The sequence below is a fragment of the Melozone crissalis genome, unplaced genomic scaffold (assembly GCF_028551555.1).
Source record: "Melozone crissalis strain CALT ecotype California unplaced genomic scaffold, PUWL_Pcris_2 ptg000120l_1, whole genome shotgun sequence".
Taxonomy (NCBI): domain Eukaryota; kingdom Metazoa; phylum Chordata; class Aves; order Passeriformes; family Passerellidae; genus Melozone; species Melozone crissalis.
In genome coordinates, this window is record NW_026535896.1 from 2,445,974 (window position 1) to 2,460,231 (window position 14,258).

Genomic DNA, 14,258 nt, shown 5'->3' on the forward strand with positions numbered 1-14,258 from the left:
TTCCTAGATCTTTTTTTTTCCTTCAGATGAGCATTTCTAATCCTCCATGCCCCACTTCTTGCCAAAAGAGCAGGGAAATTTGTGTGGAAGAGGCACAGCGTGGCACCCAGCACTTAGAATAAGAGACCCAAGAGGTTCTGCACAAAATATTGATTATTTAACCCTTTTTGGCTGGACAAATGTACAAAAGAAGGGGAAGGCCAGGTGCAGGAAGCACAGGTGGGTTCAGCCTGGCTGCTGCAGCAGAGCTGTGTCAGAAAAGTGGATCCTGGGATGACAGGATCCCTCCTGCTGCCTCCTCCTGGGTCAGGCAGAGCCGAGTGAGTCCCGTGAGGCTTTTCCCATCCTTTCCACTCCAGGCTTTGGTTCTAGATAAGGGGGGGAGAGCAGGCAGTTAATTAGCTGGGCAATGGCAATCTGGGATCTGGGCTTTTTCCAGCACCGAGTAACTGGCCCAGGAGCCAGCTGTGCTGGCCCTGGGTTGCCATAGTAACGAGGATGCAGAATCCAGCTCAGTCTGTGGATTTTTTAAAACATAATTCAGACTGTTCAGGGCCAGGAGTGAAGCCCGGGCCTCTCAGCTCCTACCTGTGGGGTTGGGCTGTCTCCCACAGCCTCCAAACCACTTGCCATGGGCACCAGGGGTCCCTGTGAGACCGCAGAGGAGGCATCCAGCTCCCCAAAACCCAAAGCACGTGGGAGAGGGAGCAGTGCAGGTCCTGGGAATGTGGTTTTATCTTGGAACCCATCTCCATCTCCACACACAGCACCACTGTGCCCACCAGTGCCATATGAATGGGAGAAGGGAGCAGGCATGGCATCCTTGGCATCAGCCCCCCAGGATTTGAAACTCCCAACCCCACTCCCAGCAGAATGAGCTGCCAAAACCAGGGACCCTCCCAGCCCTGCAGTTTGCCCAGAGCTTGGATTTAAGCAGCAATCTCTTGGCTTGCTGTTCCTATAGCAACCCCTGCCCACACTTTGGATCGCAGTAGCATCACACTCTGCATGCCAGAACCCCTTTCAGGATTTGTCAGCCCTCACAGTGACCCCCAGCTATGCCCCAAACCCCTCAAGGTCTTGGCAAAGGATTGAGGGTGGTCCAGCCACATATTGAGGGTGGGATCTTATGGTGTGGGAGCCAAGAGAAGAGGGAAGAAGTTGTCTCTACCCAAAAAGCCTACCTAGGGCTGCACCATTGGAGTGGGCTGTGCTGCCTTCGGCCTCGGGGGTGCAGGATTGGTGTTTGGGCTTGGTGGTCTCCAGCCCAGCCAGCAGCGTCATGAAGTCAATGACAGTGTCGATGTCCTCCTTGTTGGCAGTGGCTTCCCTCAGGGCGCTGACGGCGTTGAGGCGGCTGAAGGAGGTCAGCTCGGAGATGTTGGCACGCAGGAAGAGGAGGATGACGTTGAGGTCGTTGAGGGGGCAGGTGAGCATCCTGCGACTGAGCAGGTCGAAGGCAGGCAGCATCTCATAGACAGAGAGCAGCCCCTTGTCCCACTGGCAGAGCTGCAGGGCGTTGTAGATGACCACGGGGATGAGGAGGACATAGACACTGCCAACGGAGAGGCTGATGAGCTGGAACACGGAGAAGAAGACCAGCTTGCAAGGGATGAGCGACGGGATGTGCGGCTCTGCCTCGAGCAACCCCGTTTTGATGGAGCAGCTGAACTCATCCTGGAAGAAGATGTTAAGGTGGAGAAAGACCAGGTAGAGGCAGGTGGCAGCCAAGAAGAGGAGCAGCAGCAGGTTCCTCAGGATGTAGATGAACACCAGGGCGTGGGCGTGCTGCTTGCAGGTCAGGTACCGCTCCAGCAATGGGAACTGGAAATACCTCTCCCGGCGGGCCCTGGGGGTAGAGGGACACAGGGGGAGTGAGAGCCACCCCCCATTTCACCCAGGTCCATCCTGGGTGGAGGGACTCAACGGGCCACGGTGACCTGGCCTGGCCTCACCTCTCGTACTCCTCCCAGAATTGCTCTGGCTCAGCACTGGCCTGCTGCACCTTCTTCATGTGCTGCACCAGGCGCACGGAGCGGTTGTAGGATTTATCCAGCTCGTCGATGATGAAGAGGAGGTCGCAGTGCAGGGCGGGGGCAGCAGCGTAGCGCCACAGCAGGTAGGGCAGGTACATCAGCACCGCCACCACCAGCAGCGAGTAGGGGAAGGCCTGGGCAAAGAACACGAAGGGTCACGGAGGATGTGGAGTCGCTCTTGCTGTGGACATCCAGATGGGATGCAGGGGCACCCAGAGGTGACTTTGAGCCTACCTTGAGAGCCCAGAGGGACTTGGTGATGGCACGTCCCTCGGCGTCGAAGCCATGGTGGATGAGGGAGTCCCAGCAAGCCGTGTCGGTGTAGGCGGACTGCTTCCCCGTGAAGTTGGTGGGAGAGAAGCAGCTGATCTGGGAGCCTGGGGCAAGGAGGAGGAGAGCAAATCTCAGCCATGGAGGGTGGAGGAACACTCCAAAGCCACAAGCAAATGCCTTACAGGAGGGTAATTACATCTCAGGCATTGCTTTGAATCAAAAAAAGCCTTTTTCATGGTCATTTTGGAGCTGCTGTGTTTCTAGCCAGGACTTTTCCATTTCTTCCCAAACACAAACCCTTTGTGTGTAGCAGTGTGTACACAGTGTAGGGAATTACAGACTAACAACTAACCAGCCAGAAACTGGAGTAAAACCAAACCCTCAGGGAGAGCAGTTAGATGTTGGCCGAGGCCAGATTTAGCCTGAGGTCACAGTGCATCTCTCCATGCTGCTGGCACCCTCCTCCTCCTCTTCCTCCTCCTTGGAAACCAGCCCATGGCACCCAAAGGTGCTGGGCACAAGCAGCTGAGACTGGGCATTGCCTCAGTGCTGCTCCTGGAGTTAGCACAGCTGTTCCCACACTCTCCCAGTGAATTATGATCCATTAGAAACAATCAATAAACACCCATGGGGCAGAACAGCTCCTAAAACTGTTCCAGGCTGTTCCGCTTTGGATCACGACACCATCAAGAACACAAGGGGTTTGCCACGACAACCAAACCACCACCGAGGATTGCCCACGACCTGGAGAACACATTGGAAAAGCCACAACTCACCAGCAGAGAACTCCCGGGCGAAAGCCAGCGAGACGAGGAAGAGGGGCAGCCCCACGGTGACAAACTTCAGCAGGCGATCGCTCGGCAGCTCCAGCCGCAAGCCCTTGGCCCGGGAACTGCTGGGGTCCGGGAGCAGAGCATCAGAGAGCATGTACTCGGCAGCCGTGTGCGACAGGGACATCTTGAAGTGACGAAGGGACACTGATGAGGGCTGCCCGAGGTGTGACTGCCGGGCTGAGGAGTCCCTGCCGAGAGCCTGAGTGCTGTGTCCGGCAGCTGTGAACGGCAGCTCAGGCAGGGTGTTAAATCACCTCGTAATTACAGGGGAAGCCTTTTCACGAACAGAAATAGAAAAAGCCACCCCAGCACCGCAGCAGCGAGCGGGGAAGGCAGCTCTGCTCCCTGACAGCATTCCTGCAGGGCAGCGTTCCTGCCCGGCCGCGGCCGCTCCTGGCTCCCCGTGGTTTTACCGCCCTCTCTCATCAGCCAGCACATTTCTGGCGCTGTGGCCCCAGGGCATGGGGGTCCCCGGCTATTTTCAGCAGGGAGCCAGGGGACTGGGCCCTCCCACAGCAAGAAGCCCCAGCCGGATACACAGTGGCCCTGTGGGGTACAAAACCCCTTTTCCAGCATCCAAACCAGCCAGAGGGGCCAGACAACAGCTCCAAGCTTCTCAGACAGGTCAGGAGACATCAAATGAGGTAATTGTGAGGCAGAACATCTGCAATTCCCCATATCATCAATCCCTCCTCTAGCCTCCCTCTCAGGGCACAGGGAGAAGAATCTGGCCCCAAGGAAAGCTCCCAAGAGCAGGGGACTCCAATAAGGGATTCTAAAAATAAGGAATAGGTAGCTGAAGGAGCAGTTACAGAACAGTTTCCCAGCAGCACAGTGCTGAGAAATCCACACCAAGGCTGCTGGCAGCACAGAGCAGGGGCAGTGTCAGAGCTGCTCAGCCCAGCCCAGCCCAGCCCAGCCAAGCCACTCTCTGTTGTGCAGTCTCTCAACACAGCAAAAAAATACCACAGCCACTGCCAAATTGCACTTTCGATGGATTTTCCAGTGAAGGGACTCTCCAAATCTGAGCCAAACAACTCTGGAGAGACAACAGCTCCAAAATCTGGGAGGGGCTGCAACCAGGTCTGCTCAAAGCTACACAGGGACTGAGTCCCACCCAGCCAGAGCACAGAGACACACACCACCTTCCCTCAAGGGAATTGAAGCTTTTATTGCCCAGAGACAAGTTCAAAGCACAAATCAGGCAAAGCCCAACTTTCACCCAGCCGTGTTTGTCTCTCCTAGAGGCTCCTCACAGTATGTCCAGGTGCTTTCCTGGGCCCACTCCGAATCCAGCAGCATCAGCACCAGCACAGAGACCGCAGGCTTCACCCCACCACCGGCTCCAAGGTGGGCACAGCTGCTGCCACGTGCTGGAGATGCGGAGATACATGGCACCATTCCAGTCCTGCCTCGTCAGTCCTTGGGGATGTCCAGCTCCAGCTTCCTCAGGGTTTTTTGGAAGAAGGGGGGCAGCTTGCAGACAAAGTCCAAGGGCTGGCCCAGGGGCAGGGAGAGGCGCTGGGCGTGCAGGTGCAGGGGCAGGTGCCGAGCCTTGCTCTGCTCCAGCTTCAGCCTCCTCAGGGTGAGCTCAGGAAGTTTCTGCAGCAAGGACAGAAAATGTTCCCTTCAAAACTGCAGCTTTCCAGCTGGGACTTGAAATCCCCAGCCCACGAGCAGCTGGGGGACACAAGGGGCTGTATCCAGCTCCAACTGCTCCCCAGTGCAAGACCTGCCTTACCTGGGGCGCCAGTTTGCTCCAGTGTGAGTATTTGTGATCCCCCAGGATGGGGCATCCCAAGCCATAGGCCAGGTGAACCCGGATCTGGTGCTTCACCCCTGAGGAGAAAAGGGGAAGAAGAGAAAGCTGACATCCAGCTGGGCCAGGCCTCACCCTCAATGCTGGACAAAGCTGTGCTGAAATCACTGGCAGCCAGCAAACAGAGCTTTGTCCTAGAAATGGGACAAAGTGTTGTCTAATGACAAGCTCTCCCTTCCAGAGCTGCTGCTGACTGCACAGTGACGCCAGCAGGGGTCTGTATACAAATCACAAACGGGATGGGACTCCTGTGGAACGTGCCTTGAGCTGTTTTATTTTCCAGCATCAGTCTCATTCCACGGCTATGACAATGGGAAGATGCCAGCAGCTCACATCTCAGGCAGCAGACCAAGAATTTAATGGTACAACTTACTTTATAAGTTTCTTGACCAATCACACAAAGCAAAAGCACTTTGACAGTAGTTCTGTCTAACCACTATAAGCACACATACCTTTGGTTAAAACAGTGCTTGGTTATTTCAAATGCAATACCTGCTTTAAGATACAATGCACAGAGCTCCATTATTAAGCTTCAACCTTCCTAATACCTCACTAGATAAACTTTTCTGTAGCTTAGAGAGTTATTCCAGCCAAGCATTAATACACAGACCATTGTTCTATTTGTCTTTGCTTTTCTACAGTTTAAATAATTTTTCTGCTGACCTATCTCATAGCTGCTGCTTAGCTGAAGGAGTTCATAGTTCTGCTGCCTCTGAAGCCTGCCTTTTGCAGCTTTCCCAAAACCCTCTGATTTTATAGATTCCCACAGGCAGGGAGCAGATCCAGCCCCGGGCAGGCCCCACTCACCGGTGATGGGCTGCAGCTGCAGCAGGGAGCAGGCAGAGGCAGCAGCCAGCCGGCGGTACCGCGTCACCGCGCGCTCGGCGTGCCGGTCCCCGCGCGCCTTCACCACCCGGCCATCCTCCGGACACACGCGGAACCTGGGAGCCAGCGTCATCTAAGGGTGGTGAGAGGGGAGTTGGGGGACACAGGAGGGGATGCTGGGGCTGCCTGGCCAGAATGGCGGCTGAGGGAACACAGGATTCACCTTGTAGTGGGACTGGTGGCTCTTCACCTCCTTCTCCACAATGGGGATCTCCACAACGCCCTCAACAGGGTCCGGATCCCCCAGGACAACTGCCCTGGAAAGGGAAAGCAGAGGTGTGTGCGGTGTGGCTCTCACAGGAGGGGAACCCTCCCCTCAGCCCCTCTCCCACGACCCAGTCCCATAAAATGGTGCTGAAAGGGGGAGATAAGCAACACCCTCTACTTCCACAAAATCCCCACAGCCCAGGGATTTTCCCCTCACCCTTTAACAGCCCCATCTTCACTCACGCCTTTCCTACCAGTAGATCTTCTCCACCTGACGGGTTTTGAAGAGCAGACGGATCTTCTCTGCTGCCTCCTTGCTCCGTGCCAGCACCATCACACCCGTGGTCTCCTTGTCCAGCCGGTGGCAGAGGTGGAGGGGCTCAGCTCTCATGTTCTCCAGCATCTTGGCCAAAATGGGCAGCACATCAGCGATGCAGTTCTTGATGCCGGGGCCGCCTGTGTGACCCAGGGCAGCAAGGAGTCTCACCTCTTGTGCTCCCCATGCACCCTAAATCAGCCCAAAATGCCAGGGAAGGCCGAGATCTGACAGTGACCAAGCCCCTGGAACCTTCCCTGGGAAAGGAAACCCCAGCATAGGAAGAGCAGAGACAGAGGATCACCATAAGCACCACGGAGCCATTTCCATTCCCCACTCGCCCTCACCGTGCACAGGGAGCCCGTAGGGTTTGTCTATCACCACAATCTCCTCGTTCTGGTACAGAGTTCTCTGCTTAAGGATCTTGGCCAGGACGTTGGGGTGAACCTGCTGCAGCTGCTGGCTCATTGCAGCGAGTTCCCGGAGCCATCGCTGCGTCGGGTCCTTGGGGATCTGAGGAGAGGAGGAGACACCAGTGCTGGGGTTTAAACAGCTCTTGGCTCTCACACAGACCTGCACTGGCACCTGCAGCAACGTGCTCGCCTTCCCTGAGCTCCTGCTCCATGGCTGAGGGACAGCCTGGGATCCAGAGGGATCGGGACAAGCTCAGTCAGCGGCCTTGGGGAATCTCATGAGGGTCAACAAGGCCAAGGGCAGGTGCTGCACCTGGGCCAGGGCAACCCCCAGGATCATCCAGGCTGGGGATGGAGGGATGGAGAGCAGCTCTGGGAGAAGCCCCTGGGGTGCAGGTGGGGGAGAGCTGGACAGGCCCTGGCCCAGAACCCCCCTGTGCTGGGCTGATCCCCAGCCTGGGCAGCAGGGCAGGGGGGGATTCTGCCCCTCTGCCCCCCAGGTGAGACCCCACCTGCAGAGCTGCCCCCAGCTCGGGGCTCCCAGCACAGGGAGGAGCTGGAGCTGCTGGAGGAGCCCAGAGGAGGCCACGGAGATGCTGCAAGGGCTGGAGCCCCTCTGCTCTGGAGCCAGCCTGGGAGAGATGGGGGTGTTTATCTGGAGAAGCTCCAGGGAGAGCTCAGAGCCCCTTCCAGTGCCTAAGGGGGACTCCAGGAGAGCTGGAGAGGGACTGGGGACAAGGGCTTGAAGTGACAGGTAGGAGGGAATGGCTTCACACCGACAAAACACGGAGTTAGAGGGGATACCGGGGAGAAGTTTTTCCTTTGAGAGTGGTGAGGCCCTGACACAAGTTGCCCAGAGCACTGCCCCATCCCCGAGTGCCCAAGGCCGGGTTTGGAAGGAGCTGGGAGCACCCTGGGATAGGGAAGATGTCCCTGCCCCTGGCAGGGGCGGAACTGGATGAGTTTTCACCCATCGCACCCGGTCACTCACCGCGCGTCCCGCTCCCCGTGCCTGCCCGCGCTGTGCATGCCGGGAGTTGTAGTCTGGACACGCTGGACCCAGCGGCCCGCACTCCGCTCACCTCTCGCTGTTGCTCCTCGCTCTTCCGCAGCCGCTCCGCCAGCTCCTCCGCCCGCAGAGCCGCCGTCGCCCGTGCGCTCCCGCAGACTCCACGCACTGCCCGGGCCAGCCCCGCGCCGCTCCGCCAACAGCGCCTCGCCGCGCCGCCGCCCGCCGCCATCTTCTGCCTCCTTCTCCGCGTCCCTTTGCCGGCCAATGGCGGCGCCGCGGGAGCAGCACCGCGGAGCGCCTGCCCAATGGGAAGGTGCCGCCTGCTGAGCGACAGCCGCGCTGTCCAATGGCGGCGCGCGGGGGTGTTTAAACCGCGGCGGCAGTTGCGGGGTACAACGGAGCAGCGGGAGCGGCGCGGCCGGGCCGGAGGTACCGGGGAGCGAGAGGGGTGGGGGGGTCCCAGCCCGCACAGCCTCAGCCGTCCCCTCAGCGCTGCCTCACTGCGCTGGGGGCGCTGAGCCCCCTCCCACTGCCCCCAAACCAGAACACAACACCGCTACGCTGGTTTTCTTGCGATTTATAAAAAATAGCACTGAAAAAGCTTTTTTTTTTTCAATTATAGTAATTTAAAAAAAGGGTGAAGCGTCTGCTGCCCCTGTGCCGAGGTGCCCCGTCACTCGGTGTCCATGCAGATCCTCTTGGGCAGCTGCTCGGGGGCTCCACTGCTGCCCCGCTTGCCCTCGGCCCCGTCCCCCGGCAGCCCCGGGCCCTGGGGCGGCTCGATGCGGCCCCTCCGCACGAAGTGCTCGATCCGCGCCTCCAGCCCCTCGCACCGCGGCCGGGCCAGCAGGGGCTTGTAGGTGCGGGCTTGGACCCCTTCCACGAAGCCGCTGATCTGGCTGTGGAGCGGGGGCTGCAGCTCACCCCAGGGCACCAGGCTGCTCTCTGGACCTGTGACATCATGGAAAAACAACATTTAATTATCCCGTCCTTTCTTTTTCTTTTTTTTTCTTTTTTAAAGCAGTTAATCCTCTGTAATTCCCAGAATCCCATAATGGTTGTGTTGGAATGGACCTTAAAGCTTATCTTGTTCCACTTGCTCCCATGGGCAGGGACACCTTCCACTATCCCAGGTTGCTCCAAGCTCTGTCCAGCCTGGCTTTCAACACTGCCAGGGATCCAGGGGCACCCACAGCTGCTCTGGGCACCTGTGCCAGGGCCTGCCCACCCTCCCAGGCAAGAATTTCTTCCCAATATCCCATCTAACCCTGCTGTCTGTCAGCGTGCATTCCAAGTTATTCCCCCCAGACTCCCTTTACCATTTCTGGTGGCCACGGGAGCAGCATCCAGGCCTGCCAACATGTCCCGGAGCACCTGGGTTTTGACGGCATGGCTGGCCCAGAGCTGCTGCAAGTGTGTCACGTTGAAGCCTTGCACCTCTGGGTCATAGAGCCACTGCAGGTCAGGGAACTCACAGTCGTACAGGACCAGGGGGAACTCAACCGCCATGCTGGAGACAAGGACAGGAGGAGGAACCACAAAAAGGCTCAAGAACAATGGATCTGCCAAAACCAGCCCTAAACTTCAGAGAACTTCCTTTCTGAGTAATAAGTAACTTAATTTTCACCAAATACCAAGGAGTACAGCTATCAAAACTTTGCTCAAGAGCAAGAAAACAGAGATCCTTGTGGATACATTCCAGTGAGGCCACTGGCGGTCTGCTTCCATGCATGAGACTGCTTCATGTGCTGGCATGGCTTGCCAGCAGCACTCCAGGCACAGCTCTTTCTCTGAAGAGCAGCCCATTGTGCTTTCCAGACCAATCCCTACCTGTACTGTGGTTTCCGCGGGTTCTTCTCCACGTTCAGCAGCTCATCAATGACATCCGGGCTCTCCATGCCCTGGCCAATGAGGAAGAGCACGGCCATCATGCAGCGCACTTGGTGGTACAGGAACGCCTGTCCTGTCACCTCGAACTGGCACAGCCGGAAGGGATCCCGTGGCCTGGCCTCTCCTCCCCTGTCCGCCCACGTCACTCTGGCGCTGAGGATCGTCCTCTGGAAGTTGAGCACCCCGTTGGCCACGTCCATCTTGCAGAGGTTGCGGAAGTCGTGGGTGCCCACGTAGCGCTGGGCCGCGCTGTCCATGAGCGCCACGTCCAGCTGGGCGCAGGGGAAGAAGTAGCGGTAGGTGCGGCTCAGGCAGCTGAAACGGGCGCTGAACTCCGGCCCCACGGGCGCCCAGGCCAGCACGCGGATGTCGGGGGGCAGCACCCTGTTGAGGATGTGGGTGTAGCGGAGCTCCTCCTGCTGCCCCCCAGCCTCGTGGCCGTTGAGCTGCTGCCCCTCCGGCAGGCTGGAGCGCAGATCCAGGGAGATCACCTGCAGAAATGAGGAAAGGCAGGATTAGAGCGCGGATGGATGGGCGCAGCGGTGTGTGGAGCCAAGTCTTCCCACACCTCTGGGAAATAAATCCAGGATCTCCTACAGATGAAGGTGCCTTCAGTCAGGCAATCCTGCCATGGCAAAGCTGCGAGTGCCTCTGAGGACCCGAGCAGATGCCACGGATTCCATTAATAAAATGGGAAAGTTGCAGGCTGCCTACGTAGCACAGTCTCGGAACGGCTTCATCTTTAGTCACGGGGTTGTAATGTGCTTTTTTTTTTTCCTCAAGCTGGAGGTGATGACTTGAAGGCAGTAACAGCCTGGCTGGCCAGGAAGCCTGGTGTGGGAACAAGTTCATTCGCCCTGTGGGTGCCGTGTGCTGAAGTGGTGCAAGAGAAGGCACCAAATGCCCTGATTTCATGTAGCTCATCCTGTGAAGGAGAGCAGAGCAGCCATTTGAAGTTAAACCTACGCCAGCTTTGCTTTCTGTGCTGGGAGGGAAGAAAGGAGAACCAGCCCTGTGGTTGCCACCAAGGTTGCTCTCTCCCCAGCGTCTCAGCCAGGCTCATGGCTCCATGCCCACCAAGCAGGCCAGCTTGCTTCCCTCCCTCCAGCTCCCACTCCCACGCTCCCTTCCGCTGGCTGCAGCTCCCCTCAGACCCTTCTGTGCAAGAATTTAGCTGCCTGATGCTGCAGGAAGTGAGCTGGTTCCTAGAGATTCTGGGTTTTTGTAGGGCTGGCAAGTTAAATCAGCTGAGAGGGCCCTGCTGAGGGCAGGGCATCACCAAGCTACTGGGGAATCTGCAGCCTAAAACACATTTTATCCTCCTAAAACAGGACCCTGGAAAACAACTAATATGGGGAGGAAATGGCACTAAAAAGGCTTCAAAGGCCTGAAATCATCATTGCACATGCAAGAAGCCATTGCCAGGTTCACTTCCAGGGTTAAGAGCTGATGGCTTTAAGGAACAAATCCAAGCAGTAGTCCCATCAGATGTCTATCCCCCCAAGGAAAACCGACAGGAACCCCCACTGAGGAGATGCTGAAACCCCCACTCAGGATTGCTGACCTGCCCAAAGGCGCTGACGCCCTTGTCCGTGCGCCCGCAGCGGTGGTAGTTGGACGTCTGTCTATCATCCACCAGCCGTGTCTTCTTCAGGGCTTCAAAGAGCTTCTCCTCGATGGTGTTGGGGGTGTTCTCCTGGCTGGCAAAGCCCTGGTAGCCCCAGCCCAGGTAGGCGATGCGCAGTGCCACGTGTCTGCGGCTGTGGGCAGCGAAATCAAAGGGCCGTTGTTGGCGTTTCCTGGCTTTCCCAGAGGCTGGAGGAGCCTCTCTCCTCCCAGCACCCTCCTTGTCCTCCTGGAGCTTCTCCTGCAGCCGCTTCACCTCCACTTCCAGCTCCTGCACCCTCCTCAGGAGCTGCTCGTGGTCAGTAGCCGTGCTCTCCTCAGCCATAGCCACCACCTTGGAGTGTCAGTTTGTTGCTGATGGATCCTTGGGGTCTGCAGGGAAAGAAAAAAATGGTGGATTTGCATTTTTATGTGGTTTTTATTAGATCTCTCGGCTTTTCCTGCAAAATAACTGCTACCAACAGAGTCAGTCTTTACTGTCTGAGCCCCTTGGTGTTCCCAGGGGAGCACAGACAGGGCAGGGCCACTGGTGAAGCTCGGGCAGCTTCATTTCACTCAAATCTCTTTTTTTGGGCTCTTCAATCACTCCTCTTCCCCCAGCTGATGGGATCTGCTCCGTCAGCAGCAGCACGTTCGCGGCGAGCCGTCACGGAGCCCTTGTCGTTTTCACACCTGCATCCCCGCTGCAGACAGCGCGCTGACGGCTGCCACTCATCCCGCCCCGCCATCTGCTCCCACCGCTCCCAGCGCACTTGCGGCTTTTCAAATTGCCTTAAAGAGATCCCAAACCTGTGCTGAGAGTGGAATGTGTCTGGATCCCTTTTTGTCACAGGGCTGGAGGTTTACTATCACCAGGCTCATAAATGAGCATCTAAACACACTGCACTGAGCCCTTCCCTCCTCTGGAAGTAAAACAACCTCTTGGGTGTCTCTTGATTAAATTATGACTCAATATTGTGGGTTTAGAAGCAGAGGTACAAGGCAAGACCATTAATCTCTCACCCAGTGCATGGAACCTGCCCTCTGTTTTTCCATGAGCAGTTAATTTATCATATAATTAATTTTAGTGTAGTTTTCTAGCAGGAATTTAGGGGTTGTGTTTGTATTACTGTAGGCAAGAGCCTTCTGCTGGCAGCAGGAGGTTTAGCAGTGCACTGAGGACACCCCCAACCTAAATCAACACCCCTGAACCCAAAAACTTGAGCATCGGAACCCCTTTGACATCTTTAGCCAACCTGAATGTACTGCAGTAAATTAACCCTGGTTTCTTTTTCTGCAGAATCCACCCAGTTTGGTGGGAACCATGGAGAAGGTGCGAAGAGCAGAGCGCAGGGAGCAGCTGGCAGCTGATCTGAGCCCGCACAGCTCCTGGCACGGATACAGCGACATGCCATCGTGTTTCCAGGATGATCCCTATGCTGACTCATCCATCGTTTCTGGCACACAGTCAGACCTTCCCATGGATCAGAGGGAAGCGAGGAGGTTGGTGATGAAGAGGAAGGTGCTGAGGCACAGACCTGATGGAAGGGTGGAGGTCTCCGAAGAGTCACCGAGCATCAAGTCAGATATAAACACCTGTCCATGGAACCTGGGGCATTCCAGGACTTATATGGATGACGCCATCTCCGAAGGGGGAACAGAGACCACCAGCGGCAACTTGGAGGACTTCCTGCACTATGAGGATGATGAGTGGTTCCTTGAGGACAGGCCCTACTCTCTCCTGGGGGATTTTGGGAGCAACACTGTATCTGAGCACGCTGTGCCCCGCGAGCGCGAGCGATCGCCCGTGGTGCCCGCTTACATTGCTCCACAGGCTGAGAGAGTGCGGAGAACTGACCCGGTGGCCAGACTCAATGCGTACAGGCAGGACTGGCAAAGGTTCCGCTTTCCCGGGCAGGATTCCCACCAGGGCTTGCGCTGGGCCATGCGGACGCAGATGCTGCAGTCGGGGCTGCCGCGCCAGGCGCAGAAGCGCCTCGTGCCCAACACGTACGAGGTGCCCACGACGAAGAAGCGCGACTCGCTGCGCTTCGGCGTGCGCTACGACCTGGCCCACTGCAACATGCCCCGCCGGAACACCACCTCCTAGAGCCACAGCCCCGCTGCTTGCTTCTCCTCAACATCCTCCCTAGTCTGGAAAATCCCCCGGTGCACTTCAAGCAGCTTAAGTTTTGGTGTGGAGGAGGTTTTCTTTGCAATGTCTCGGCAGTATCTTTCTCAATAAAGCATTTGCAAAGATTCCTTATTGTTCTGTCGGTTCATTAGAAACACTACAGGCAACATCCATTATTCCAGACTTGTCTCTGCATCACCTAACTCTACTGCCTTTGCCTTATTTTACCTCATCTTTAAAATAAAGGAGCTTTAGGATGGAAGCAAGGTATTATTAGCACTACTAGTAGTGTTATTACTATTCCTAGTGTTAATTTTTTTTCCAAGATATGGGAATGGACTGAAAAGGTGGCAGTTCTGGTGCAGGAAAGGGTCCCCGAAAGCTCAGTGAGATGGTTGGAAAAGGGAGCAGGATGATGGGAAGCATGTGACAGCTGCAGCCTGGAATTCCGTGTCCAGCCTCCCCTGAACCTCCCTGGGAGGTGATCCCAGATGGGGGACAAAGAAGCTTGAGGACCCGGCTGTTGCCCCACAGTGAAGGGGTTCTGGCATCTTGGGGGACATTCCAGCTTGGAGGTCCCTGACTCTCCAGCACCCTGTGGATTCTCATCCATCTGTGAAGGGGTCTTTGTGCCCCAGAACCCTTGATACCCTCCCTAAACTCTTATAGGGGACAGCACCCCAATCCTACAGCCTCCCTGTTCCTTCAGCATCCAAGGGTCCCTGACGGCAGAGCAGGGGCCCTTTCCTGCTCTACAGGGTCCCTGTCCTCCAACTGCCCAGGGACCCCACCAGGCCCACTATAGGGCAGTCTCTATTCCCCAGAGACACCCAAA

General features: G+C 56.8%; 4 protein-coding genes across 4 annotated transcripts; 1 reads left to right on the forward strand and 3 right to left on the reverse strand.

Moving 5' to 3' along the window:
• Window positions 1–8: 8 nt before the first annotated feature.
• On the reverse strand, window positions 9–3,438 carry PANX3 (pannexin 3). Its single transcript, XM_054292968.1, has 5 exons — window positions 3,086–3,438; window positions 2,271–2,413; window positions 1,956–2,170; window positions 1,185–1,849; window positions 9–368 (listed from the first exon to the last, which is right to left on the reverse strand). Exons 1-5 carry the CDS (start codon window positions 3,264–3,266, stop codon window positions 307–309), a joined length of 1,266 nt encoding a protein of 421 aa, XP_054148943.1. The 5' UTR covers window positions 3,267–3,438; the 3' UTR covers window positions 9–306.
• A 991-nt stretch (window positions 3,439–4,429) lies between these two features.
• Window positions 4,430–8,123, reverse strand: RPUSD4 (RNA pseudouridine synthase D4). The gene is made up of 7 exons (XM_054292979.1): window positions 7,865–8,123; window positions 6,717–6,882; window positions 6,308–6,509; window positions 6,010–6,103; window positions 5,769–5,919; window positions 4,884–4,981; window positions 4,430–4,744 (listed from the first exon to the last, which is right to left on the reverse strand). The coding sequence occupies exons 1-7, from the start codon at window positions 8,021–8,023 to the stop codon at window positions 4,559–4,561; spliced, it is 1,056 nt and encodes a 351-aa protein (XP_054148954.1). The 5' UTR covers window positions 8,024–8,123; the 3' UTR covers window positions 4,430–4,558.
• Window positions 8,124–8,175: 52 nt separating this feature from the next.
• On the forward strand, window positions 8,176–13,532 carry HYLS1 (HYLS1 centriolar and ciliogenesis associated). Its single transcript, XM_054292980.1, has 2 exons — window positions 8,176–8,223; window positions 12,590–13,532. Exon 2 carries the CDS (start codon window positions 12,614–12,616, stop codon window positions 13,397–13,399), a length of 786 nt encoding a protein of 261 aa, XP_054148955.1. The 5' UTR covers window positions 8,176–8,223; window positions 12,590–12,613; the 3' UTR covers window positions 13,400–13,532.
• Window positions 8,370–11,885, reverse strand: PUS3 (pseudouridine synthase 3). Its single transcript, XM_054292978.1, is given in 5 exon segments — window positions 8,370–8,745; window positions 9,114–9,304; window positions 9,625–10,175; window positions 11,249–11,644; window positions 11,647–11,885. Coding segments are annotated over 5 exon segments (1,485 nt in total). The 5' UTR covers window positions 11,716–11,885; the 3' UTR covers window positions 8,370–8,467.
• Window positions 13,533–14,258: the final 726 nt, after the last annotated feature.

Bases quoted from the DNA above. Each gene is read 5' to 3' on its own strand.
- PANX3 (XM_054292968.1), bottom strand. From the start codon at position 3,266: ATGTCCCTGTCGCACACGGCTGCCGAGTACATGCTCTCTGATGCTCTG. The intron at 2,171-2,270 runs GTAGGCTCAAAG...TTCTTTGCCCAG, and splicing joins AGTCCCTCTGGGCTCTCAAG to GCCTTCCCCTACTCGCTGCT. The intron at 369-1,184 runs GTAGGCTTTTTG...CCCCTTATCTAG, and splicing joins CTCCAATGGTGCAGCCCTAG to AACCAAAGCCTGGAGTGGAA.
- HYLS1 (XM_054292980.1), top strand. From the start codon at position 12,614: ATGGAGAAGGTGCGAAGAGCAGAGCGCAGGGAGCAGCTGGCAGCTGAT.
- RPUSD4 (XM_054292979.1), bottom strand. From the start codon at position 8,023: ATGGCGGCGGGCGGCGGCGCGGCGAGGCGCTGTTGGCGGAGCGGCGCG. The intron at 6,510-6,716 runs GTGAGGGCGAGT...TGGGTCACACAG, and splicing joins CTACGGGCTCCCTGTGCACG to GCGGCCCCGGCATCAAGAAC. The intron at 5,920-6,009 runs GTGAATCCTGTG...CACCACCCTTAG, and splicing joins GCCACCAGTCCCACTACAAG to ATGACGCTGGCTCCCAGGTT.